We start from the raw sequence: 27,550 nt of genomic DNA, 5'->3' as shown, positions 1-27,550 counted from the left end.
ACATACCAGATGATTAATGATTAAATAGATTAATTGTACTGCTGTGCTCGTGGCTCTACATGCACTATCCTTTGATGATATAACTATGATAACAATGGCATTCATTGAGTTGGTACTCGGGAGGAGAGCAAATAAGCATACAGAGGAGGGAGGTCTCATCAAAGTGCAGTGGCAGTCTCCACAGCTGTTCAGGCAAAGCCTCCGAGTTCAGCAAACGCAACCCAGTTACTGCTATTCTAATATAAGAGAGTAGTATTTCAGTGTTGGCTGAGTTTCTTGGTTTTTGATTTTAGCTTTTACATTGGGTTTGATTTTCAGCATTTTTTTTACAACCACGTTTTATTCAATACTCTGCATGTATGATGATACAGGAGTACAGATTAATGTTTTTCTTTTAAAACAGTAATATCCCCCCTTTACCCACCCCCTGCTCCTAAAAACAGAGTAATAATGACCAAATTAAATGAATAAAATAAAAAATAATAATGACTGAATAACATATACACAAAATATAAAGTAATTTTGCAACTACCTAAACAAAGAAAAGAAAAGAAAAAACGTATTTAGTTATATTTATGCTCAAGGGAGTTTGCATGTAGTTGTGCTTTTCACTGCATGATGCAATACTTGAGGCTTGTTTCAGGGTTATACTTCAGTTTCAGAATAATTTACATCATATACCATGCATGGAGACTTGTTGCATTAGCTGTAGTGTGTGTGTGTGTGTGTGTGTGTGTGTGTACCCAGCCCAGTTCACACGTGACAGGGGCGGGGCGTGAATTTTCTGGTCGGATAAGTAGGCTACCATGTGAGTAACAGGAGCATCGTGTACTCTTGCGGGGAAGCCGTCGGCGTGTGGTGAAACTACTTAGAGGTACTTGCACTACAGTTTTTTTTTTGATAAGTATTTGTGCTCTTAGGATAATTCCCATAGTAACCTTTAACGCGCACAATGGCTGAGAAGATGGACATGGAGCAAGGCAAGGCAGCCAACGGCGAGGCTCACCTCGATGAGCAGCTGGCCAACGGCACCAACGGCCCCAAGCGGGGCAGCAAGGAGCCGCTGGCCCAGCGGGTGAAGAGGATAGTGATGGCCAACTTGCTGGTGATCCTCACCGTGGCCGGGGTCATCATCGGTGTTTTTATTGGACTCGCTGTGCGCAACGCGGACCTCACTAGGACCCAGATCATCTACGTCGGTTTCCCTGGCGAGCTGCTTATTAGACTGCTGAAAATGATCATCATCCCCCTGGTAGTGTGCAGTCTGGTGTCCGGGGCTGCCAGCATCGACCCCAAAGCTCTGGGCAAACTTGGTGGCTGGGCTATGCTCTTCTTCCTGGTCACCACCTTAATTGCGTCTTCCATCGGGGTTGTGATGGCTTACATCCTGACGCCCGGGTCGGGTTCCATATCCAAACCCAAGATCCAAGGCTTGGATGACGACGTACCTGCCGCCAAAGAAGTCATAGACTCCTTCTTAGATTTGATCAGGTGAGTGAATCCCCTCATGCAGTCTCACCGGCTGAGCCCACAAACTCTTTAGAAGTAATTATGATGGCTGTGTTCATCAGCGCCTTCCCGCGGGCACACGTCGCCAAAGTGAGATACAGTAGCTCTCAGGAAAAGATACAAGCCCCTTTTTACCTTCTGTCCCGTCTGGTAACCTTTATTTTTACAACACTTAAAGGGAAAATAACTTTAACAGCGGGATAGTAGTCAAATGAGACCCTTGGCTCAGTCCACCATCAGGTAGGCGCGCTGTGGTGCTGTAATGACAACAGGCAATTGCGTCAGCTGAGCTGTGACTGGTAACTCCCAGGGACAGAGCGCAGTTTGCCACCGACTATTTAATGAAACCAACACAATCATTTTCACATTTAAAATAACTAAACTTAAATTACTATTCTGTTTTCTCACTATTGCCTTCGTGATATTGACACAAAACTGTTCAGTGAGAAACATAAATACTAATAGAAAAAGAAACATAGAAAAACATAATACTTATAAATACTCCCCAAAAGGCACTCCACACTCCAAAAGGCACTAACGTGCGTAATACCTTGAGAGACGAGTGGTTAGACTCTTCCTGTCGGGACTGTCCCGTCTGTGACAATAAAACCACCACAACTCTGCTTTTCGATTTACTCTAAGTAAGAACTGCTTCATCATGACTTCAGAGGATGTTACTTTTTTTATGAATTGACAACCTGCGTCGTGGGCCACATTTCTTGTCCAGGCTGATGCGCAGACACGTGGAAGAAAGAAATGTGGTGTAACATGTCTGATGTCACAAGGCTGTCTAAGTGTCCTCTAACATGCAGGCCTTTTGGCACAGTGTGTTCTCCACTGTACAGCTCTAAACGTATCTGATGGAAATTAGTCTTTTTTTATCTGCGTGTCAAATTCATGGGGCATTCATGAGACCTGTGCCACCTCATCTACACTGAGGAGTAAAGGGGAGCAGGGTGCTCACAGTTAGCTAACAATTGACTCAGAGCCTGAAATAGTGAGATGTGAACATCTTCTGACACATTATCATGTATTAAGTGTCTTACACAACTACTTCCACCCTCTTTTACCCCAAAAGCAAAGATAGCATGATTGTATTGCTTATCAGGGCGGCTATGCTGTGAAGGTAAATTGAATTGAACTTCTGTGTACACATTGCCACACACTGTGATGTGAGCTGAAGTGGCCGGTTCCCTTACAAAGACAGGAAATTGGACTGTATTTAGCATAAACACACTCCTTTGAGTTTAATGGGAATGTGTGATCTCTCTTTAACAGTCCATTATCAGCTAATTTGATGCTTTCAAACAGTTTTCCGTTTCTGCAGAGAGATCGGAACTTTCACTGTTCACATGCAGTCTTTTTATGCTCGGGACTCTGTTGCATAATTTTGTCTGGTTAGTTTGAACATTCTTTGGAGCGTTCAGAGCTGCTTTCCATTTTCCAACCTCTCTCCTTCTCCTCCTCAAAGAGTTTGTCCTGGCAACCCCCTCCTTAAAACATCTCATGCTGCCCACAGCCAGATTAGACATGCAAGAGTAACAGGGCAAAACCTAACCACTCGCAGATGATCACTTTTACCCCCCTTGTTTTCAAATCTGAGGCCAACACATGCCGGTATTCAAGTTAGAACACAATGTTCTGGTTTTGCAAAACTCAGATGGGCTATTTGGCATTTTATCTGACTCTGTTCATGTTTAACGATGAGGATGTAAACTCATAATGTAGAGCAGATTTACCCCGAGAATCAGTGCAGCAGTTGTTGTTAACTGATGCTCCTGAATGCAACATCTCAGATGCACCATGTCCAGATTTACTGTAGCTGGCTGCTGTTTTGAAGAAAAAGCTCAATAAAGTAATGTTTATCTCGTGCAGGATAAAAGCGCACACACACACACACACACACACGCTATCCTAATAGGACAGCAGGCGAAACCTGTGCCTCTCATTAGAGCGAGCCCTCTCAGTTGGTGTCCCAGTTAGTTTTGACAACAAAGACAGTGTGGGACTGTGACACAAGAGCTGCTCATCACAGCGTAAAATTGGCCTAGTCATTGTTCACAGACACAAACTCTATTGAATTATGCTCTGTCATTGTGCACACAGTACAGTAAAAGACCACATGTCAGCGCAGGGGTGTATGTGATGAGTTAAACCCTGGCTGGAGTCACTCCTACACATCCTTATTGACGTTTCCCATCCCCCGCCTTTGTTTGGTCTCCCACTTAGAACAATATGGTCCACATTCACAGGTGACGGATATGAGTTGGTGGTAACGTCACCTGTGAATTTGACTATATGCGGTTTTTGCCCGAGGTTACAGGAAGTTAGTGACATTACATACCGATTGTGTGGCACAAAGTATTTCCTCAAAGAGGTTCACGCATTGCCTGCTTTTATCCCAAGTACCTGTGGTGTTAGACTGTGTTGGATCCCTTTTTATCCTTTATTTTTAGTATTTTTCATCATATGGATCCAAGCTCAACATTGCCATCTCAGCTAAAGTCAAGTAGTTTTCTTTTTCAGCTTTCTAGTAAATTAAGGAGTAAATTAAGGTGGAATTTCCTCTTTTTAAAGGTCATATGTGTAGGATTTAGGGACATATATTGACAGAAATAGACTGAATATAATATAATTTGCGTGTTTTCTTAGTGTATAATCACCTGAAAATAAGAATTGTTATGTTTTAGTTACCTTAGAATGAGCTGTTTATATCTACATAGGAATTGGGATGTCCACAGAGTCCGCCATCTTGTGCCACCATATTTTTACAGTAGCCCAGAATGGACAAACCTAACACTGCTCTAGACGGGGCCATTTGCATTTTTGCACCAGTCAGTTAGCGGCCCCTCCATGATGAGAGCGTCCCAAAAACACTGATGAAACTGCTCTACTCATTGTTTTTACCAGTTTCAACCATGGAGTCTGTTTGTTTTGGAGAGGAGGAGACCTCTGTGGATAATTCAGCTCCTGCTAAAAAACCTCCTGAACAATGAACACTGAAGGAATTCTAACAGGGGGAAGTTTCAGCTGGTTGCAATCTACAATCCACACCTCTATATGCCACTAAGGGTGCTTTCAGACCTGCCCTGTTTGGTTTGGTTTAATTGGTTTGGTTCAATTGAACTCAAGTTCGTTTGCCCCCTAAGTGTGGTTAGTTTGGGCAGGTGTGGACACAGCAATCGCGGAATAGTGTGCAAATCTTGCACACTGTTCCTTTTTAAATAAGCTGCTTTACCTTTCAAACTCCTGATGTTACATTTTAAGGAATGCCTCGTCAGTGTTGCTGACAACAGAACATTTTTTAGCAGGTAGCTAAACATATGGAACAATAGACACAAAGCTGTGAACATCTGATGGGCTTTAAACTTACTGAACGTTCCTAACTCATTATACTCAAACTTTAATCTCACTACTCTCCGGATCTCGTCTAAAACTGGCTCAATGTGAACAGAGTGGGAGCATTTTTAAATCCATCATTCGTTCCTTTAAAGACCTAGAGTCATTGTTGTAGGGTAGGAGGCGAAACATTTATTATTATACTATGACATGCATGGAGTGCTACCTGCTTGTTGCCAGATCCTGGTGTAACAAGATGCTCGGAAGACGTCAGAGCAATTATCAGTAGCCCACCATAAAAGAAACACGCACACGCACGCACGCACGCACGCACGCACGCACGCACGCACGCACGCACGCACACACATACCTAATGATGTTTCACCTTGTGTGGATTGATGTTTCACCTTGTGTGGATTGTTGTCATACCACTCTGATCATTATCTTTACCTGTGCTTAGTCACGTCTTTTTACGTTGTCAAAAATCATGTGTGTCTTACAGGATTTTACAATATGTACAGCGGGCTGAGATCCTCTTCCAGAATCCCAATTTGAGCCAAAGAAAAACTCCACAAAACCGAAACGAGTAGAGCCTTTAGATATATATCTGAGCATACCACTTATTTAGCATAGCAAGCATATTGGATGCAAAAGGAACACACACAAGGATGTTAACCTGTTCTGTGTTGACTAACTCGTTGTGTATTGTAGAAAGTAAACTGTAGGTGCTTCTTCGAAAAAATAAAAACATGACGACTGGAGGAAGTGAAACCTTTGTGACTGTCGGTGAATGCCTAAAAATACTGCACACGTACATATCCTTTATTTAGAATTGGGTTTTTTTACCTGTTCGGAATAAAAAGGAAGTGGAGGTTTCTTCTCTGCGTTGTCAACTCTATGCAAAATTTAGGTCAATGCACAATGCAAAGCAATGCTGTGCTGCCTTTCCCAAACATCTAGGTCTTTTTGACACTGAAAAACTTGACTCAGGAGGACACAACATGGTTTAAAACCCTGTGTTATACATTGCGTGATAGTATGTGCATCAGGCTCCAATCCAGCAGTTTGCGAAGCTGTTCTAAAATTCATTAGGCCTAATTATACTAAATTGACACATATACAATAAAACAAGAGTTAATCTATTTGAATATCCAAATGAAGACTAATATTGACTTGAAAGCCCGACAGCCTCTTTGTCATGGCTTTTTGCTGCACAACCAGAAGCTGCATGCCGCCCTGTCTGTCCCACAGTCACATGATGTTTAATTCGGATGCATTATGGTTCCAATGAAAGGGGAATGAATGGTTGGAAAGAGCTTGTGAAGTTAATTCCTTAATATACTCTAAATCCATTACATATAGGGGGTATCGGGGACGCATGGGTTTCAGGAGTTCTTTACAGATTTAATATGCAGCTCGACCTATATAGCAACGTGTGTGTGTACTCGTTAGCGGAGAATGAATAACACAACAGCGATTAGAAGTAGAGGGGGGGGGAGGAAAAAAAGGGGATTAATAGTTAAATTCTCTGAGCTATTTCCACATGATCGATCTTGTGATTCCTTCTCTTTGGGCTGTCACTGACACCCAGAGGGTGTAGCTAGCCACTGTCTCTACAACAGACAGAAATAACTAGGTTTTTTTTTTTCAAAGTGAAGCTATCAGATAGGACTCTTATGTGGCACGCAAACATTTCAGACTTAGAAGCATTTACGAATTCAACAGAGATCAGTCTTTGGCTGTACAATGTGTTTGCCTTGTAGCAATGTATCCTTGCTTCGTGTGTCCTTTCCCATAAGCGGTCAGGGTTGTTTCATGCAGTTGTGTGTGCCGATAGAGAAAAAACAAACAAACAAGGCCCAAGCATTTGCATTGTGTTGTGCCGTTCGGTTCCCAAACATGTAATTTATCCCCTTCCAATCACAACCACATGTTTTTTTGTTGGGTTTTCCCAAGGCCTCTGGTAAACACTTGGAAGTGTTGTTGAATTGTTGTGTATTTTTTTCTCTTTCTACAGGAACATCTTTCCCTCCAACCTGGTGGCTGCTGCTTTTCAATCAGTAAGCACCTCAATTCTATAATTTTACATAATTAAGGTCTGAAATAATATAAAGGAAATACTTGGATAAGATGTCTGGGTGTAACAAACTAACAAACTGGGCAAAACTTTCTTTCCCATCCAGTATGCAACCAGCTACAAGCTGGTAACCAGGAATGGCACAGATGGAAACCTTAATATCACAGTGGAGAAGGTGAGCAAAGTAAAAGGCTGAGTTGTTGGCATAAAATATACCACAAATACATTAAGGATTCTATTGTGTTGCCTGTCCTCACTGTTTTTCATATGTGTCTTTAGGTGCCCTTTGGAACCGACCAGGATGGCATGAATATTCTTGGTCTGGTCGTGTTTGCCATTGTGTTTGGTATAGCTTTGAGGAAGCTGGGAGAGGAAGGAGAGATCCTCATCAAGTTCTTTAACTCCTTCAACGAGGCCACCATGGTGCTGGTCTCCTGGATCATGTGGTAAGAAAGACCTACATGTTAGAACAAAATCAGTGTTAAATACGCTTGATTATTGAGTACAGGTTTTTTTTCCTAGAAGCATAATTATCTAATCATCCGTCCCTTCTCTTTCCTGCCCCTCCTGTATCTCTACAGGTACGCCCCTCTTGGTATCATGTTCCTTGTAGCTGGCAAGATCGTCGAGATGGAGGATGTTGGTAATCTGTTTGCCAGTCTGGGAAAATATATAGCCTGCTGTATCATTGGACATGCCGTCCATGGCTTTCTCGTACTGCCCGCCATTTACTTCGTCATTACAAGGAAGAACCCATACACCTTCCTCTGGGGGATATTCACAGCTTTGGCAACTGCCTTCGGAACAAGCTCCAGGTAATAGACTCAACGGTGCTCACCTCTCTAACTCTCCGGCACACACACTTGTTTGTTCTCTCTAAATATAAAATACTGAGGTGCTCTTGTTCTAAAACATACACACTTTCCTCCTTCTACAAACACATGTGCGCATACCTTTCGCCGTCTTACCCTGGCACATTCCTTGTCTCTTAGCTCGGCCACTCTGCCCCTGATGATGAAGTGCGTGGAGGAAAATAACGGCGTATCCAAGCACATCAGCCGTTTCATCCTGCCCATCGGAGCGACGGTCAACATGGACGGAGCTGCTCTCTTCCAGTGTGTGGCTGCTGTTTTCATTGCTCAGCTGAACAACTTTTCCCTCAACTTCATCCAAGTTATTACCATCCTGTAAGTCCTGAAACACACAGTTGCCGACTAGATTACATGTTCAATTGTACATTTGCCTCCTTTTATCAAGTACTTCAATGTAGGGGTGGGCGATTTATCGAATATACTTGATGTATTGCAACTTATCCCAAGTGGGATGTATAATAATGACTATATCGCAGACACTGAGTACAAACTACAAATTTTTAAGCCACCGACAGGAGACTCTCTTACGGCTCCTCCCTCTCGCAGACCTAATATAAATATATATATTTATAAAAAGAAAAAAAGGCTCACAAACACGATGCAGGGTGTGTGTTTTCCTAACAGCAGTGCTCCAAACTATGATCATTTAGTCTCATTTTGTGACCATGGAGCACCAGTGTGACTTGCAAATACTATTATTATATGAACTGTAGAGCTGTTTGTTTATTTTCCTACAGTGGATCAACCCTTATGTGTAATAGTGCTGCTGTAACTAACAGCTAACTGTTGACCAGAAGCTTCAAGTTCACAAAACATCAAGAGCACGACCCGAGACGAGCCAGGTGCTTCAGAATAAAAGCACCAGTGGTTCAGCTTTGATTAATTTCATTATAATAGTACTTTAACTTTTTTGTAACAATACTTTATTTAACTTTATTATAACAGTACTTTATTTAACTCTATTATAATAGTGCTTTAACTTTTTTTTTTATAACTGTAGCTTATTTAACTTTATTATAACTGTACTTCAACTTTTTTGTAACAGTAATTTATTAAACTTTATTATAGCAGTACTTTATTTAACTTTATTATAACAGTACTTTGTTTAACTTTTTGTAAGAGTAGTTTATTTAACTTTATTACAACAGTACTTTAACTTTTTTGTAACCGTAGTTTATTTGACGTTATTGTAACTATAGTTTATTTCGTAGTTTAGTGTTTTAGTAGTCTACAGTAGTTTAGGGGAGATTTCAAAATACCGAGATATACATCCTGTATAGCAATACAGCCTAAAATTATTGCAGTGTTATTTTTTGGCCATATCGCTCAGCCCTGTAAATATAGTTGGTATACAGTGATATATATAAAATTTCATGTGTGTGAAGATGCTGTTTAAAATTGTAGCTGCTCTATCTGTGTCTAACTCTGTCATCTTCCCTCTTAATGTGTTAGTGTGACAGCCACAGCGTCCAGTGTTGGAGCAGCAGGTATACCTGCCGGTGGTGTGTTGACCCTGGCCATCATCCTGGAGGCTGTAGGATTGCCCACCAATGACATCTCTCTCATCCTGGCTGTTGATTGGCTTGTGTGAGTATTTTGTGTAGACATAAAGCATGGCAGCCAAATAACATGACGTACGTCACATATGAAATTACGATGGGTTAATATTAAAACTGCTTGGCATCCATTCTGTCTTTCTTTAGTGACCGTACCTGCACAGTGCTGAACGTAGAGGGTGATGCCTTCGGAGCTGGGCTTTTGCAGCACTTTGTGGACCGTACGTCCAAACGAGACGAGGGAGCAGAGCTGAGCGAGGTCAGGATGGGAGACCCAACACTTCCAGCCCCTGAGAGCTCACCGCTCATTGAGAAGCGAGGTGGGAGGGACAGTGCAGACGCTGCTAAGAAGGCTCTTGGTGAAAAGGAGTCCATCATGTAATCCAGCTGCTGACATTATCAATGAAACACTCTTTTATTTCACACTCCTGCAAAACAAACTTTCATATTCTCATCTGGAATCCAATACCTTTTTTAAAATTGTTTTATTATGTCACCTTTTTTATTTTTCCTCTGTGTTCACCTTTGTCAGATTCCCATCTTACTATACATATATTTGTATGTGATATATTTGTTATGAAATATATCATAATATGCTTTTTATATGAACAGACATAAGTGCGATTTGTCATATGTAAAGCAAAAAGCACAAACACTTGTTCTTTTTATAGCTGTAGGGGGTTAAGGCTTTTTAATATTCTTTTATTGTGGCGATGACTCTATCTATGCCGATGACTCTCTTGTGTACGATGCCTGTCTCCTGGTGAGAAGAATCAATAAGGCACAAAGGTAATACTATCCTCAGTAGCACTCACTGACGTCCCAGAAGCTAAACGAAGGAACTTTTTCTCAAGGATTTAAAACATCCACGGACACAGATGGACCTCCGAGCATTTCTGCCTCTTCTAATGGACATCGGTGCGATGGCAGACAATGCAACCTCAGGTTTAACTATGGCTTGAAGACTGTCCTCCAACTACTCCTTAATATTCAGAGACCAAAAATCACATCGACTCAGCAAACAGGAAGGACCAGTGAAATCCTGATAGCACTGAATGACATTTCCAAGAAGATTTTTTTAAATTACACCCTACATTTTACTCATCCTGTTGCTCTCTGTCGGTACACACATTTTATCAAGGCACAGTTGGGTTTTAAAGCAGTCTCTAACAAGAAGGACAATATGTTTGATGTTGTATAAAGTGTGGTGTAACTTCATGTGATGTGTAAGTAACAAAAGTCCTTCCACTACATGGATATAGCAGCAATTTGACTGTTCAGAGCTAAAAGGACTTGAGTGAACGTCAGCTTATGTTTTGGCTGTGATGGCCATAAAGACGAAATACTAGATTTATGGGCTTTAGGCCTCCTTGTACGCTATTGTCGATGCCTCAGATGCCCCTGAATATCTGTTTCAAGTAATATTTATTTCCCTAATCAAAATCCAAAGACATTTTTTGCCCATGTTTTATCATGTTTGCAACTCCAAATTTTAGTGTTCCAGTGTCAAGACTTGTTATAACTGGTCGGTGATAGTTTTTTTAAATGATGTATTTTTCTTGGATTATTTCAAACTTGTGGGTGAGTCTAGTTTGTGTGTGTAAGGTACTTCTGTTGGAATTCTCTCTGCAGTTTGTCCGCAGGCATTTAGGAAACTTGAAGACTTTGGAGAATGTGTGGTGTAGCAGTGATGAGATGAGTTGTACTGGCCGCACCCTGGAGTGATAGAAACTGTTTTCTAATACTACATGAATATATGCATCATACATGTGTATGCTATGCTATGCACGTATGATTACCGGTACTGTTGCACTATTGAATGTTTATCTCTTCCATCCATATCATCTTGAACTATTTAAAGCTCTACCAAATAACTGGGGTGTGTGCTATTAACATATACAAAGATTCTCCATACTGGATCAGCTCCATGTTAGTGTTGCAGTGTTTCCCATGATCATCTATGAAATTGGTACAGGCCCGAGGCCTCGTCACTTGGTACAGTCTTATGTCATCAGAGTGCTGAAATGTTAACCATTGCCTCAAAACAGCTTTTGTGTCTACTTTGTGCTTTTATGGTGGAAGGTTTAAGATGTTATCATTCCTCTGAGATCTTTCGCCGTACGGATGTCTGTCTGGTTCGAACACAGTATTTGTGTTGTGTGTATGGTCATGTTAGTAATGACTTTGTTACAGAGGGGTTGTTTCAAAACTTAGTCTGAATTTACTGTCTTTAGGGTTTTAATAATAAAGACTTTTTATTATGTGGCTGTCTCTCTTGGTCTGTGTTTAGTGTGTCTGCATGAGAGCTCCATAGTTAAATAATGCTGTCACCTCCATTCTGTAGCAGCATGCAAGAGGAGAAACATACTCACTTACTTATGTTTTTGCATCCTAAAATAACCACACAGCCTCTCAGCTGTATGGACGCTTATGTCATTCCAAGGCCATATATGAACAGTGTTGATTATGGTGAATAGAAGGAATGAAAACACACCTTGGGGAATACAATATGAGCAGCACCCACAGGTGAAAGACAATGACAGGACAACGTCTTGTGTAGTATATGGAAGCTATTTACATCACTGGACAAGTCTGACAAAACAAGCGAGCTGCATTCCTGTGTGTCCTGTCATAAAATCCTCCACCCCCTGGGCCCCTGCCATATGGCTGAGGAACTCCCATAATGCCTTTGACACAACTTAGTGCAGAGGCTTAAAGGAGTTACAGAGGCTGCAGAATAAATAGGTGTGTTATGCCATCTAGTGTTTAAAAAAGAAAATTGCAGCCAATATTGCACATTAAATGTATTTACAATGGATTTGCCAACAATTCTAAAAACAAATTAATAACGTAAGTCAACCTGTTACGACTTTTTTATTTTACCGGTTCATGACTTGGAGTGACACACTGATACATCACACATGTAACAACGCTACAGGAAACATGTCGTACCCAGAGAAGCTTGTGTGTTTTTATGTCCGACTTCCCTGCTGAATTAAAATTTAATTTAAGTTAACACATAATGGGTGCTCAGTAGTAACACACTTAATTTTGGTAAAGGTTATTAATTTATGTTTCAGTAAAAGTTTTCTAAGTCCTGATCATCCTCTCCATACGGACGAATGACGGTATGTTTCTCATTTCACCACATCGAAATGTACGCACCACGCTACAGCTGTCAGATACCAGTCGGCATCGATATACAGTAACATCCATTCATAAACTGCAAAACTGACAAAACCTGTGCAAATCAATACAACAGTCAAGAAATTCATAAAACACCTGTCGGGGCAAAAGCACTTATGTAACACAGATAATCTGTACAGAACCTTAAATCCTGCTTAAGATCATGTACACTAGCTTTTAGTGAGAATCCACATCTTCACAGCAGTCATATTTATACTTTACTGTACAATACATACAGATTTCGTACAACATGTGGTAAAGCCAGCCAGTCTTAAAGATATGCCTGATGTAAACTCACTAGTGTATGGATTTAAATCTTTCCAGGCAGTCCAATGTTAGACTTAACATCCAAATACTGATCTAGCTGTCTTAAAATTGACAGCAACTGCAGTCATTTTGGCACCACATTAGTCCCAAGCATCATCTTTTAGTCTGTTTTTCGTAAAAAAGTGGCAGAATTTTCTGAACAGTCGACATAAAACACACTTCTTTATCGTCTCTTATAATTTGCTTCTGTCCAGCCTCTTTTTCGAAGGGTTGGGATACTGAGGGTTCTCAATCACCCCCTCGCCGAACTTGAGCTCCAAGAAAGCTCGGTGGTTGTTGGGGCTGTAGGCAGTGATGCCAGCAAAAGACATTGGCACCAGCGGCTGCAGGAAGTGCTCCGGGAACTCCACGTCTTGTTTGTGCTCTGTCCATGTGTCTTTGGTCATGACGCCGTTTCGTGGGTAGAACGGCCAAAGGTCAACATGCAGGTGGTTGGCCTCGCTGTACTGGACCCTGTAGAAGTCTCCTTCCACTGCGCGCTCCCAGACATAGCCATTAGCATCCACGAGAGAACCTGAGTCCAGGTTCTTCAAGTGATCACAGTTGGGTACGTCTTCTAGGTAAATGCCCAGGTCCACGTCATAATCCCATGGGATGATGTCCTGATGGCGGACAGCACCCAGTAGAGTCCCCCCCTCGAGCCAGTAGCGTACGCCTGAGGTCTCCAGGATATTGATGACATACTTGGTGGTTTCCCTGAGAGCACGCAGACAGCAGGGAGGCGTCCAGCGATCCAGATAGAGGTAGTCTGGAGTGTCATCCTGCACTGTGCCAAAGCAGCGAGGCGTCTCTTTACTGCAGCCATACCACTGTTCCTTCCCATCAGGCAGCAGGAGACGCTTCAGACCAAAGCTCCTCATGAGCTTCCCTGTTGTCTCCTTCAGCCGAGTGTCAGCCTTCCACTGGTTGTGAGCAGAGCTGAACAGTGGCCGGTGGTTTGCAGCAAAACAGGGGCTCTCCAGCAGCTTGACCTTCCAGCCTCTCAAGGCAGTCTGGACGAAGAGCGAGGAGAAGAGGGGCCTCCCCAGAGGGACAGAGAGGTTAAAAAGATCCTCTGTGCGAATGAGGACAACTGCATCTCCCTGTAAAGCTGTACACACGCTCCCGCTGCTCCCGGACGCAGCTGGCGAGTAGGTGGCTGTCCACTCTCTGAGGTTCACCCGCAGGTGAAGACACTGCACAGCAGATCGAGCCAGCACGGGCGCAGCTACCAGCCTCACGGGCCCCCCACCCTCACCCTCCAGCTCCCTGATCAGCCTCTCAATCGCCCGAGGTTGCTCCAACTCCACTCCATCAGGCACCACCAGCACAAACTCCGTCTGGACGTGGAACTCTGGCCTGTGAGCTTGCGGTGGCTGGTCCGGGCTGGGGGTGAGCACTAGAAGGCGTGCGCCCTCTGGAAGCACCAAGGGAGGGTATGGTGACGTGTCGGCCACAGCCAGGAAGGGAAGCTCAGGTCTCTGGCGGAGGAAGGAATTCGCCACATCCCCAACATAATTCTCAAAGTTTTCAAACTCCCGCAGAAGAACAGTCACACGTGGGCCACGACTGTGTCCCTCACCTCCAACCCCTCCAGGCTCACCTCCAGTGCCCACAAGTGCCCCCAGGCCTCCTCCCAGACCGGAGGCTGGTAGGGCAGCCCTCCTCGTGCCCCGGCCGAGCTCCTTCCTTTTCTCCATCATCTGCTGCTGGGCCCGGGACACATAGTAGAGAATGAGGAGGTTCAGGATGATGGCGCCAGTTAACAGGCCCTGGCAGAGACTGATCCGCATGGCAGCTGATGACGAGACGAGGTTTCAATGAAGAAATCCAGTGGTGGGTCTTAGGTCCCCATTAGTGCAACAGTAGAGGAATGAGAGTTGATGACAACCTGTGAAAAACAGAGGAAACAATGCAGCTTATATGTAACAACTGTATAAGGATATCTTGACTGTGTCATACAACCTAAAGCTACTTTAATATGAGACATAGGACTACTTTGATGCACTGAATATTATCCTAGCCATACTCAGTTAATCTAAATGTAAAACAAGGACAGGTAGCTCAATGCAAGGTTTCCTTCTATACATAAAATGCATTATCAACCTACACAAACAGGCTGAACAAATTCATGAACACAACTCACCTTAATTTGCATCTATTTTATTCTTTATTATGCATCAGCCATGTTATCAGGAGCATTTGCACCTTGGAGCCTATTGACCTTGTTGCACTATACTTGCTTTTCATGGTGGTCCATCTCAGCCAGCTCTGGTAGCACAGGAGCAAACCTGGCTGAATCGGTAGCAGCAAACACACAGATTGATCCGCATTGTTAGATGATAATAACGCGTTTGAGGATGAAATCTAGTCTCCAACATTTAGAGAAGAAATCCCAAACCAAGTGAGCCCCAATCGCATCAGAATACTGCATTACTGTTTAGCTTAACTCAAGCTTAACCATTAAAACAAACTGCACGATTTTACCATTAAGAAATCACGCCTCCCGTCTGTTGCCCGCAACAATAGAAAGACTTCCGGCTCGATTCCTTCAGAATAAAAGTGACATATGTAAGAATGTAAAAAAAAAAACTAAAATAATAAAAATGCACAAACTGCATCAACTACTTATCAAAAATATAATCTGGCGCTAACTTACCAATTGAACTCATGAAAAATATATATCTTAATTGTTATATTACCAGGAGATGTCTTATTTGTCTGTGTCAATGTTTTAGTCTGTCATGCTATTTTGTTAAGTGTTATATGTGAGTTGTTTTGTGCACTGTCACGAATGTTAAGTTGTTGTGGACCTCAGGAAGAATAGTAGCTGGGGGTCCTAATAAACTAAACTAAACCATTTTAAAAGGAAAAAACTCTTTAACTATTCAAATATATAATGACATCTTCATAGTGTACATATAGGAAAAAGAATAGATGTATGTAGCCTTATTTAAAACATATTCTTAAATATGGCACTTTTATTCTGAAGAAATCATGAAACTTCGATTTCTTCAGAATAAAAGTGCCATATTTAAGAATGTCAAATAATAATAATAATAATAATAATAATAATACATTAAAAAAAAAAAAATACACAAAACTGCATCAACTACACATCATAATACTATTGCAGGGCTGACATTTATTCTTAAACTATGATTTAATCTCAACTATTTTAAAGAAAAAATGCCCCTCAACTGTACACTGAACAAAATAGTCAGATTGAGACATATCTCACTCTGCACAAATTAATGTGAAAAACATTTGTGAACAACAACAACAACATAAAAAAGTATTTAAAGATATAATGAATTATTCACACTTGTACATACAGGAAATAAAATAAAGTGGATGTATGTGGCCTTTAAAAGAAATTATGATCAAACAAAATGTCTCAACACATGTTTTTACTTTATAGCAGGGATTCCAAGTTGTAACCTTCAGCCAGCATCTGTACAGTTTATTTTTTTAACATCCATCTCTCCAACAGTATCTATTTTAGTATGTATTATGGAATTATTCTGTAGCCTACATATTGTATGTGCTTATATCTTCATTTCCATCTGGTTAAAATGAGAAAATAATGATTACCATATGTTAATATGTGTCCACCTCACATATTAGATAATTGAATCCAAGTTGGTTGTATTCAAGTCCAATGGATAATAGATCTGCAAGAAAACTGATTTAGCCATGCTCAGACATGCCCAATATTCACAACATGTGCATTTGTCCCCCAGTAAAATCATTAAAGTAGCAGTGAGAACTTTTATTTTGACGCAGGAAATTAATCGTTTGACACTCTAAATTTCCTTGGGGAGACCTAAAACCCACACCCTCATTAATATGTGTCCCCTTTAATGTTGAAACAAAACCTACACCCTTGCGGAGGGACCTATATTATATTATATTTTCTGTATTATTATATATCATTCCATTCAAGAAATCCCTCAAAACACAATTCTTCAAAACTGCCTACAACCTCTAAAAAAACTGTTCTTCTTCTCCCTCTCTGCATTGTTTCCCTTCTTATAGATTATTTCATTTTTGTTTTTTCTTTTTTGTTTTGTTTTGTTGTTTTTGTTCTCTGTAAAGCGTCTTTGAATATCCAAAAAAAGTGCTGTATAATCCAAATTATTATTGTTCTTATTGTTTTTATTATCGTTATTATCATTAATATAATAATAATAAAAATAATAAATAATACCATTACTACTATTGTTATTATTATTATTATTTTTTTTAAATATATTTATTGTTATTTATAATTTTTTATTATTATTATATAGCAGACAAAATCACGGTCTCTGTGTCGTGGAGATTTTTTTATTTTATTTTAACATTAAACTGGAAACAAAGTTGTGGATAATATTGGCTAACTTTACTATTCTCAAACATCCCAGTTCACAAAATGGCAGGAAATGAACTCCTCTAGCGACACGTTCATTGTGTATTACAGCAATCACGGTCCTTTATTTGTCAGCAACAGTGGGCATTTCCAGCAAACACAAGGAGGAGGAAACAAATCCGGGATATACAAAATAAGAGCGGCAAAAATCATTTTAATACCTACCATGAGGGATAGACCTTTAAGGACCATACTCCGATGTTACTTTAGTAAATATATACAGAATGGAGAATTGATGCTAAATACGGTTTATTGGTGACTAAATAAGCAAAGGTGGTACAGATATGTAGCTTGGTGGTGTTTTATTTTGAAGGTTTGAAAGCGGAAGTGTAGTATTTTGCTGTCTGAATAGTAATTTTGCTCTGTGCGTGTGAGAAAAGGAAGAAAAGAGGGTAGCCTTTAGCGAGGTGCTGCTGGGTTGGAAGAAGGGTCCGAGGTACTTTTCTATTATTATTGTTCCTACACTCCGCCCGTTTCCACCTCCTTGTCCTGGCGAAAGGTTGAACCGTTAAAATGGAGGCGGATAGATCCGGCGGAGGACCAAACCCGAACTCCGGAGGCGGCGGCAGCAGCGGAGCGGGGCGCAACCCAAACGGGCCCAAAGCAGCACCGGGCCAGGCGACATCAGCTGCGGCGACCGGGGCGATGGCACCAGCAGTGGCGGCGGCGGCGGCGGCGGCGGCGGCAGCCGGGGCCATGCCCGGATCGTCGCAGGCTCGGGAGCTACAGGACGGGGACTCGGGTATGACGCTTCCTGGGATCCTGCACTTCATCCAGTACGAGTGGGGACGCTTCCAGGCCGAGAAATACCGCTGGGAGGCGGAGAGAGACGAACTCAGGGTAAATTTGTTTATCATTTAACATGCGTCTGTAACGTTAACGCCAAAGAAAGGCCAGAGCGGATATTGCAGGAGCTCTGTTACAGTGGCTTTGTACCAGCACACATGCCCAACAATCAATTTCGGGTTGCCAAAATGCTAACGGGCTAACATTACACCCTATCATATTGTATTTCCCAGGATGTGTTATTACTAGACAGTATAAGACAATGAAGGGACTCCATGACCTCCAGCTGATCATCACATAAAGCCAAACACCCCCCTGTAGGCTTTAAACATACAATAAACAGCATTTTTGGCCTTTAAATGATCAGTTATATATATATACTACAGATATACACATCACAAAGCTACATGATAAAGGTCAGCATATGTCAGCCGAAAGCAAGCAAGCTATCCTGCAAATAACAAAGGTAGGTAAACAGAGGTTAGGTGTGGCTACCTTGCACTGTCTTCTTGCAGGTGCACATCAAAAGCATGCCTGTACCAGACTCCTCTTAGGATGGACTGTATTTTGGTATTTAAGTGGCCACATAGTTTGTTGAGTATGTCGACCATTATTGGGTTTTCATATCCTACAGGGACAGATTAAGTGATCTGTGGCTGTATTTTTGAGGTTAACAGGTTATGACAGTGTCACCCAGTTGTGGCTACCCTTTGAAATCACTGCTTTTAATAATCATGATAATTTGAGCATCAGCTGTCAAAGTGGTGTCCTTGCACAAAGAAAACCCCTATTAAAATAAGGAATAGTTAACATATACTACATAGGAGATGTTAAATTTTATTTTTATTCGCCAGGCAGATGGCACGGTGAGAGAAAGTGACCAGGGTGACCTTTGAACGAAGGCTTTCACTCTCACCTTGCAAACCATACCATACATGCAGTTTTTGTATTAAATATTTTGCTGCAACATGTCCTCAGAGGTATAGTCTTAAAGACAGTGGATAATAATCTGTCAGCATTGAACCAAATCCACATTTTGAATTGAGGACTGTCATATAGATTAGTTATTGGTGTATTTGTAGTGTAATTGTCAGTTTCCTCATGCTCTATTGAGCCCCTTAGATCATCATCAGTCACGTACGATCCTATCTGCGACTAAACTTGCCACTTACAAACACATATTTCATGTGCTTTCCTCCCTCAGATTAGAGAAGTGAGCTTGTGTCCTTAAAGGTCATCAGTTTGAGTCGATGAAATGGCAAGAAAAATGTCATTTCCGTTGCAATGCCCTTGAGCAAGGCATGCGTCCCCTAATGGTCCCAGTTATTCAGAGACTGACAGCAGGAGACAGAGGTTGCACTGTGCAACATTTCCTACATGCGTGCGTTTAGCATAACATTGCTGAGCAAGATTGTGCTTGCTCATCAGATTGTTCCAGGTTAGGAAAACATACACACATTCAACCATGTTTTCGCTCTGCGTTTGGAACGAAGGGATGAACAGTTCATCTTTTCATTCCTAAACCTAAGTGGGCCTTCCTCCTGTAACCACACTTGTAATTAGGATGAACTGTCTTCTGGAGTTCATGAGCTTGACACAGAAAACACAGAAAAAAACCACATCATCGCCTCTACTCTGTCACAGTGCTTCCCACTTTGCCCCCGACTCAAACCTACGTAGTTATAAATAGGAGCCGCGATAAAATATGGATGAACAATAACAAACTGGTTGTGTTCGCTGCCTTTGTAGTCGTGTGCGGGGAGGAGTGGGAAGGGAAGGCAGAAGTGGGCCATCGCTATGTCCAACACGCCATTAGTGCTTGTTATGGAACTTTGTTTGAGTATTTGCTGCACATGGTCTGGTTTCACGGGTACAATTAGCACTACGGCCTGTGCTGAGAGAAAGAGAGGATAGCTGGAGTGCCAGGCTGAAATATTGACCTAGCTTACATTTTAACACCCACAGGCCACAGGCCTCTGGCTTTTGTTGCCAATTTGCTGGCGGGGCCCTCAACATGCCAGTAAGCATGCTCCCCCCTCGGTCATGTCCTGTGTTGTTAGCACCATACTGTACATGTTGACTACACATGGCATTTTGCTCTGACATTCGTAAAGCTAGCAAGGAAGCTGCATGTAAAATCTAAGATGCCAGCAGCAGCAAAACCATCAACAATATTTGAGATCAGCACTATCATGTTGCGATTATGTGACTCTGTGTGCAACCGCATGGGTGTCTGTGATTGCAGCGCAGTGTGTATCTGCGAGACTGTAACACATGCTGCCTCTGTGAGTGTGTTTTTGGTGTGAAAGGCACCTGTGGTATTGTGTCTCCAGTGACAAGCCAGGAACGAAGGCCCTCCCCGCTCTGGGCCAGGTGGGACGTCCCAGCGTGACCATGGGGGGCAGGTGGCGCTGGCCTTGTCTCTCTGTCCTTCAGACACACAAGAAGCTTTTGCCAGTGTATTGTTTCAAATTACACTACTGCTGCACTGTGAACAAGCTTGTATTCACCTGGTCCTCATTATAATTTAATTGACAAACACGCTGAGCAGCCGACATCGAACCCAGTCACTACTGTCGCTCCACAGGGAAAAGGGCAGACCTTTACCTGTCCCTCTTTGAGTTATTCTCATTTTCAGCTTTTTAATTTTATTAACAGTGTCAGTAGTTGTGTAGAATAGATTACTGGTGACCCAAATGACATCACTTCCTGTTGAGTGTGGCCTAGGGGGCCCTTGGGTACACATCTCTAATTAATAGCTCTGCGCTCTCAGCCATGACACACATATGACATCCATATGTACTGCATTATTACAGTGTGTGCCTTCCATATACAAACACTTGCAGCAGTCCTGTTCTGTGTGTGATCTGACCTTTCTTTTTGTCGTGTTTCTCAGTTTCCATCTCAGCTCTTCCCCTTAAGTCCTAAAAATCTAATGACTTGATTTGCTTCCCTCTCTTTTGAAAGGATGACATGCAGTATTTTTGCTTCCCATTGCACACCAAACATCTCCTAATCAAACTTAGGCAGCAAGCCCAACTTTTTAGGATGTCATCCTCCAGCTAAATACCTCCCGCACACACACACTCGACGCACTCTGACACGCTCCATCAAAGCGCACTGTCCCAGAAAAGTTCATTGCTCTACTTGTTGGCTCATGGATTCTCCCATGGGGATGAGGGGATGAGAAGATGGAGGGTGGCTAGTGGAAGAGGAAAGCTGCCCTTGACCCTGTTCTGCAGCTTGTAGAGGCACACTGACAGAAAAGGCTAAATGTGTCACTTCACCATGCTACAACAAACCCTGGAAAGGTCAGCAGCAGCTGGCCACATGGAGGAAAACCCACCCACCCACAGGAAAGAGAGATCAGATGGCACGACAGGTTCGCTCGTTCCTTTGTACTTTGTTAGTTGACCAACATGATACAAAGAAAATAAGGTCAGTGTCAGTGTTAGCAGGGCGTTATCAAATGGAAAAATAGTATAACTTTCTTTATGAATGCTGTGATGTCTGTTGACCTGCTGCTTTATTTTGGCTCTAATTTGAAGTGTTAACACCTTTAATAGCTGATGAATAGACTGCCTTGTCTCACTTATTTTGGCTGGGTCCCACACACCAGACAAAGGCCAGAATAACAGAGACAAGTCAAACCTAAGCAATGTGTATTATAATAGTAGATTTTTTTCTTGTTAAAGTATTCACGCATCTTAATAGGAGCTTTAGGGATCTTATGTTACAGACAAGCTAATCTATTGAAAGCTGCATTTTTGTTCTTGTCTCTATAACAGCCAGTGTGTGCTGAGGTAAATTAATCCTCTCTAACATCATATTTTACCCACTGACCCCCATTACCCAAATAATGAGCAAGTAAAACCAGGTCAGAGTCAAAGAATGAGTGGTTAAGTCATAGATACAGAATGACATACAGCAGTTAACCCTTTTACACACTAATCTGACTGTTTTGGCTACCTTAGTGTGTGTGTGTGTGTGTGTGTGTCCACGTGCAGCCTTGGCTCTATCTTGGGCCAATAAAGCAGCGTCAGGGATTTAAGGTTTCGGACAGCGCTGGGAACCTGTCCTTCTAGGAGCACAGTGTGACACCGGCGCACAGGGGTGTGATGGTTATCTCAGCGTGTGAGCAGGTTGTAGCTCGTCTGTGTGCGTGAGTAGGAGTAGAAACACGTGCCCTGCCCCTAAAGGATGAACTACACATTCCTTTCAGAGGTGGAAATTACAAAGCATTTTGCTGATTCGAATATATAGTTAAAAGATTCACTGACTATCTACTTTGTTTTTTTGTTTGAGCCAAGCAGTTGCATCAGTGTCCATACTAGGATGATGTTACTGTGACTGTTTTCAGCAAGCTGCTGTTGGTTCAAGCTCTTTTGTTCAGTTCAGTACATATTAGGCCTACATAGGGCTGTGTTAACAAGTACTTCAATTTGATACCTATAGTTCTACTTGATCCTGTGTCCATCATGTGAGTGGAAGCATTCAGTTGCTTGACATGGTACAGACGCCACAGATGTGTAGTATGCCAACTACCAACTTCGACAAATATTGGCTGTGAGCAAAACCATACAAATGGTATTCTAGATCTACATCTAGGTACAAAAGGAGTTGAATGCAGGCACTGTTTGACTAGAGAAGTTTTGATAGTACTTGGTACTGTTATTTCAGTCGATACCTTAAAGGTACCCAGCCCAAGGCCTAGATAAAAACTGTTTACAAAGTCAAGAGCTCAGCATCCATCTCTCTGCAGCTAGTTGTCACACCATTATTTTAGTTCATGGTGTGACATCTAGTTTTAAACTAGACTGTGTATCAGTGCTGAGCTGACAATGGTGTTTTCATGCATCGAGAAGCAGCCGAGTCAGTACACTGAGGATTCTGTGTTCGAGATTTGTTTATTTGCCTCAGACTCCACTCTGGTCCCTCCTGAATTCGACAGATTTTAGCCAAGTTGTCTCCACTTGACCCACAGCACATCACAGTATTTTAAAGCTCTCTCTCATTATCGTGGATGCCAAGTCAAGCTTGTTACCTTCATTGACAGACGCAAATAATTTGCCATTTCACTTAGAATATTTTAATGTGAGCTGGGATTTAAGTTGCGCTCCATCTGTTTCCCACCATTTATAGTGCCCAGTATATATGTACATGCTGCTATCTGTTATCTAAACCTCCCACAGTGTGACACTGCCCAGCTAGCGACACAGCTGAGCTCTGCTTGGCTTGTGTTTTAGCATGTAAGTATTTACGTCTGATTATGTCCCACATGCAGCAAGAGTTTCTGCTTGTGTGAAAAATGCAAATGCAGTATCACATTTAACATCACAAAACACGGCGACGACACAATTACTTGTGTGCGGCTGAAAATGCTAAGTAGCATCTGCAGCTAACCCTGTGCTAGCTGTTTCTATCAACCACATAACCACAAATGATATGTTATTACATAGCTGTTCATACAGATTTATGTTTCACTGGTCCTCCTGGCTTGTTAAATGAATGCATTGCTTTTCACCCTATCCTGTCAGTGCTCCACATACAGAAACACTGCTAATTGATTTGTTATTTTACTTATTTTAGAGGCTGAGCTGCTCCTAAAGTATAAACTACATAAAGTTATTCGTTATTCCACAACCTCTTAGATCATGCCTGCAGTGTTGACATGCTAGCTTTGACAATTATCTCCAAAACTCTCCGATAAGCGTTCAAAATCACATTGCAGTAATCAGGATTACTCAGCAGCAGCAGTAGTAAGGTTTGCTTGGCAGATTATCCTGTGTTCCACTCGCCCTCCTAGCTGGTTACATGACTGTGTGTGTGTGTGTGTGTGTGTGTGTGTGTGTGTGTGTGTGTGTGTGTGTGTGTGCGTGCGCACGCATGTGTAAGTGTGTGTGCACACTTTCCCGGGTGATTGACTACCCTCTCAAGTAGACCGAGTGCCTGCCCCATGAGATAGTGTTTTTAGACTGTTCTAGTTTTACAGAACTGCTTATGCGTGTGGGAGCCGACTTGTGGACACACACAGGGACGTGCAGAGGAGAAATGGACTGTAAAACAATCGGTATTAATGCTCCGGCACCGCTTGGCACAGCAGAAAGAGAGAGAGAGAGAAGACAGGGAGAGGGTGAAAATGCAAAACTATTGTGCCTACCGTCACCTGCATGCAAATCCAGAGAGCGAAACAGGGGCAGGCCTTTTTAACTCACTTCTAAGTGGGATCACTGTTTGTTTTTTCACTAGGGCATTTTTCTCCTCCAGCCAATAGAGGGCAGGGTTTTTATTGTCTGGTGTAAACCACAGTTTGCATCACCTGTGATGCAAACTGTGATGCATCACCTGAATCAAAATACAGCATGTTATAAATGTCATAAATCATTTTCATCCACTCTGCCAACCTTAACACATCTTTCTCAAGTCTTGCCATATGATGCCTTACCCAAGGGAAGACCTTGTCTAAAGATAGTGCTCGTCAAATGTCGACAGCATCATCATCCTGCATTTTCTCATTGTCACGTTTTCTCTTCCTCTCACGAAACCCTTTAATTGTTCGCCATATGGCGAGAACGGGCAGCGAGCATCTATTTCCTCAAGGTAAGAATTTTATCAGCTCAGTGAGGAAGGAAACGAGCGGAAGCTGAGAGGGGAAGCACACAAAGGAAGGATGTGTCTTAAAAGAGGGTATTTGAATTTGGCCGGTGTGTGTCTTGTTTTTCCTCCTCTGCAGATGCGCACTGAGGCCCTCGGTTAGGAGAAGTTAAAAATAAGAGCCCTGTTCCACAACCCTCTACTTATTCCTCTGGGTTCTCAGAAGTCATGTTTGTTATGCTCGTCACATCGAACTTTTTCCCCTTCACGGTCTCCGCTTGTGATCACTGTTGATATCAAATGCCGTTCTCGTTTTAATGGAGACCGTTAATGCCTTTTTCATCCACTGCAGTTATGGTGTCAATATAAATTGCTTTTGCAATAATGTGTGTTTGTGAGTCTTTGCTGTGTGTGTGTGTGTGTGTGTTCCTTTTTTTGAAGGTACTTTGTGTTCCTTACCATCCTGTATGTGTGTGTTTCAGGCTCAGGTGGCGTTCCTACAGGGTGAGAGGAAAGGGCAGGAGAATATGAAACAGGACCTGGTGAGGCGGATCAAAATGCTGGAGTATGCTCTCAAACAAGAGAGGTAAGACAAATGCCTTCTTTCTCTTCCTGTGTCCTCCTGTCTGTTCTCCACTCAGCCTGCTGTCATATTGTTTTGCATGCTTTAGGCATAGTGATGTGATAGTGAAAGCTTTTCCTATATTTGCTCGTAATGCTTCCCTCATGTGGTGTTTTGTGGGGTTGCAGGGCTAAGCACCAGAAGCTGAAGACGGGGAACGACCAGAGTCCCGGAGACAAGAAACCAGAGACAGAGGCAGACCAACGTATGTCTAACCAAGCTCTCATACACTCTGTCACTGCTGCTTTGCTTTCAGAGCAACTCAAAGTTTCTGCTCTTCTCTTTTCTTGCTCATGCCTCGCTGTTGCATCACTATTGACCAATCTATTTTCTGTAGTTCCCAATGGGCCGGCTGAGTCAGACTCTGAGCCAGCCAATCAGATGTCCTGGAAGGAGGGACGTCAGCTACTACGCAAGTAAGCCCTCTCCGTCATCATCTCCTTTTTATCTCCGCACCATACTAATGTGTTCCATCAGCACTTTATCATTAAAAACTTGTGACCTAGACAAGAGGGATTGATTTATACGGCTGTGTGTGAATATTTCTGTGTGCTCTTCCCTGTGAATGTAGATATCTCGAGGAAGTGGGTTATTCAGACACTATCCTGGACATGCGGTCTAAGCGTGTGCGCTCCCTGCTCGGGCGGAGCAGCCCCGAGGCTAACGGGCCTCCACCCAGTGAAACCTGTCCCGAGCCTGAGCCCCGGGCAGGTGGAGAGTCATTGTTGGTCAGACAGATAGAGGAACAGATCAAGAGGTGAGACTGTGGAGGCAGACATGCTTTCTTTCTCTCTGCTGTTGCTCCACTGATCAGAGTAGATGAGAGGCCCAAATCATGACGCTTCATATGAGTGTTTGTTTTTCTCCTCTTCATTAAATTACTCAACAAGTATGATCTTTCCATACTAGCGCTAAAAAACTGCACACATTTTCCACCTAATCAACATATAATGTCCATGCACTTGTTGTCAAACTCCTTTTGGCAGATATTGACGCCATAGGCCTTCAGTCTTGCAGCACCCTTTATAGACGTGGCGTAATTTACATGTCACACCATTATCTGATTATCTATTCACAGACATAAAATATTATGGTATGTTGAATTGGGGTATTTCAGTGCAGTGAGTAGAATTTGACTCGGCCTGTGTATTACTAAGTGCAATATTATTATAAACTGTGCTACACTAGAAACACGTAATGGATTTACAGGACAGAAAATGTGCAGATGACTAAAGCGCAGTTAAGATATTGACAGGTCTTCCTAAGTTCAGTTTAGACCAAACATTGTGATGAGACGAGTTGAAACTTGTAACTGCTCACAATGTGCCAGTCTGTGACGTTCTGAAAACCTGCCAGTTTATACCAGTGCAACGAGACGAGATGTTGTATTGTCTCTATAGCAACAAGATTTCCAACTTTTAAAGCTTATTTTGATGCTGAATATCATTTTATAGCTTCTTAAAAAGGAGTGAAGATAGTGAGAGTGAGATACTTGGCTACAGTTACACCTCTAGTAATAATGAAACAGTGAAAACAAATGCAAAACCACCTGAGCCTCAGGTGGACTATATTCATAATAAATACGCCACAATAATTTAAATTACTAGTGCCAGTTAATGAGTTAATGAGTGTGACGTGCACAGGATGTTTGCACAGTTTGATTCAGCTAACTTCGCTACAAGTATGTTGCTGTTGAAACAGGCGACGTGCCAAATGTTCTAAAAACCAGCCGCTGGTGACTTGACAAGCTGAGTCGCAGGTGACACCATCAGCTCACAGGCCTGTTCACACTGCTGCTACTTCTCTGCAGCATTTTAAAACGGTTTCGTCTCGTCATGAGTCTTTGGTCTAAACTGGGCTGAACTCACTGCAGTCGTAACACAAGAAGGTTTGTCATTGTATCATGAGGTTGCTTTGTGAGTAGCATTTGTCTGTAGCAGAAATGTAAAGACAGTGAAACAATAGCACTTCCTAATCTCAAAAGCCAACAGAACAAGACACAGGAAAGATGTCTAAAACGGAGGGCATCCTCCATCATGAGAACATGGTAAGATAATTAAAAAAAAAAAAAAAAAAAAAAGCAGACATCTAGTAAGATTTTAATTGACCTTTCGTTAAGCCCCGCCCCTTTGTGATGGTCCGACAAGCTGTTGGAGTAAGCATGGAGCCCACACTGAAAGAAAATCTTATCTTACTTTTGGGAGAAATGAAACAGTGATTCCAGAGAGAAGCAGACAGAGGGGTCTACAGTCTGTGTTTGAAGGATATATCCAGGATGTCAAACTGACTCAG

General features: G+C 42.3%; 3 protein-coding genes across 3 annotated transcripts in view; 2 read left to right on the top strand and 1 right to left on the bottom strand.

Annotated features, from left to right (window-relative positions):
* The first annotated feature begins 804 nt into the window (after positions 1-804).
* slc1a5 (solute carrier family 1 member 5) lies at positions 805-11,617 on the top strand. Its single transcript, XM_050063970.1, has 8 exons — positions 805-1,491; positions 6,866-6,908; positions 7,032-7,100; positions 7,205-7,371; positions 7,507-7,740; positions 7,918-8,112; positions 9,250-9,384; positions 9,501-11,617. Exons 1-8 carry the CDS (start codon positions 953-955, stop codon positions 9,733-9,735), a joined length of 1,617 nt encoding a protein of 538 aa, XP_049919927.1. The 5' UTR covers positions 805-952; the 3' UTR covers positions 9,736-11,617.
* Positions 11,618-11,745: 128 nt separating this feature from the next.
* Positions 11,746-15,358, bottom strand: fkrp (fukutin related protein). The gene is made up of 2 exons (XM_050063982.1): positions 14,992-15,358; positions 11,746-14,736 (listed from the first exon to the last, which is right to left on the bottom strand). The coding sequence occupies exon 2, from the start codon at positions 14,636-14,638 to the stop codon at positions 13,040-13,042; it is 1,599 nt and encodes a 532-aa protein (XP_049919939.1). The 5' UTR covers positions 14,639-14,736; positions 14,992-15,358; the 3' UTR covers positions 11,746-13,039.
* Positions 15,359-17,587: 2,229 nt separating this feature from the next.
* The window catches only part of strn4 (striatin, calmodulin binding protein 4), an 18,004-nt gene continuing 8,041 nt past the window's right edge, over positions 17,588-27,550 (top strand). Inside the window, exons 1-5 of the mRNA XM_050066287.1 lie at positions 17,588-18,096; positions 25,119-25,222; positions 25,387-25,463; positions 25,596-25,674; positions 25,830-26,015. Of these exons, the coding sequence (XP_049922244.1) occupies positions 17,770-18,096; positions 25,119-25,222; positions 25,387-25,463; positions 25,596-25,674; positions 25,830-26,015 (773 nt within the window). The 5' untranslated portion in view covers positions 17,588-17,769. The remainder of the gene's footprint in view (positions 18,097-25,118; positions 25,223-25,386; positions 25,464-25,595; positions 25,675-25,829; positions 26,016-27,550) is intronic.

Source organism: Epinephelus moara, chromosome 2 (assembly GCF_006386435.1).
Source record: "Epinephelus moara isolate mb chromosome 2, YSFRI_EMoa_1.0, whole genome shotgun sequence".
In the NCBI taxonomy this organism is placed as follows: Eukaryota; Metazoa; Chordata; class Actinopteri; order Perciformes; family Serranidae; genus Epinephelus; species Epinephelus moara.
The sequence above is the reverse complement of the archived record's forward strand: the minus strand, read 5'-3'. Positions and strand labels throughout refer to the sequence as shown.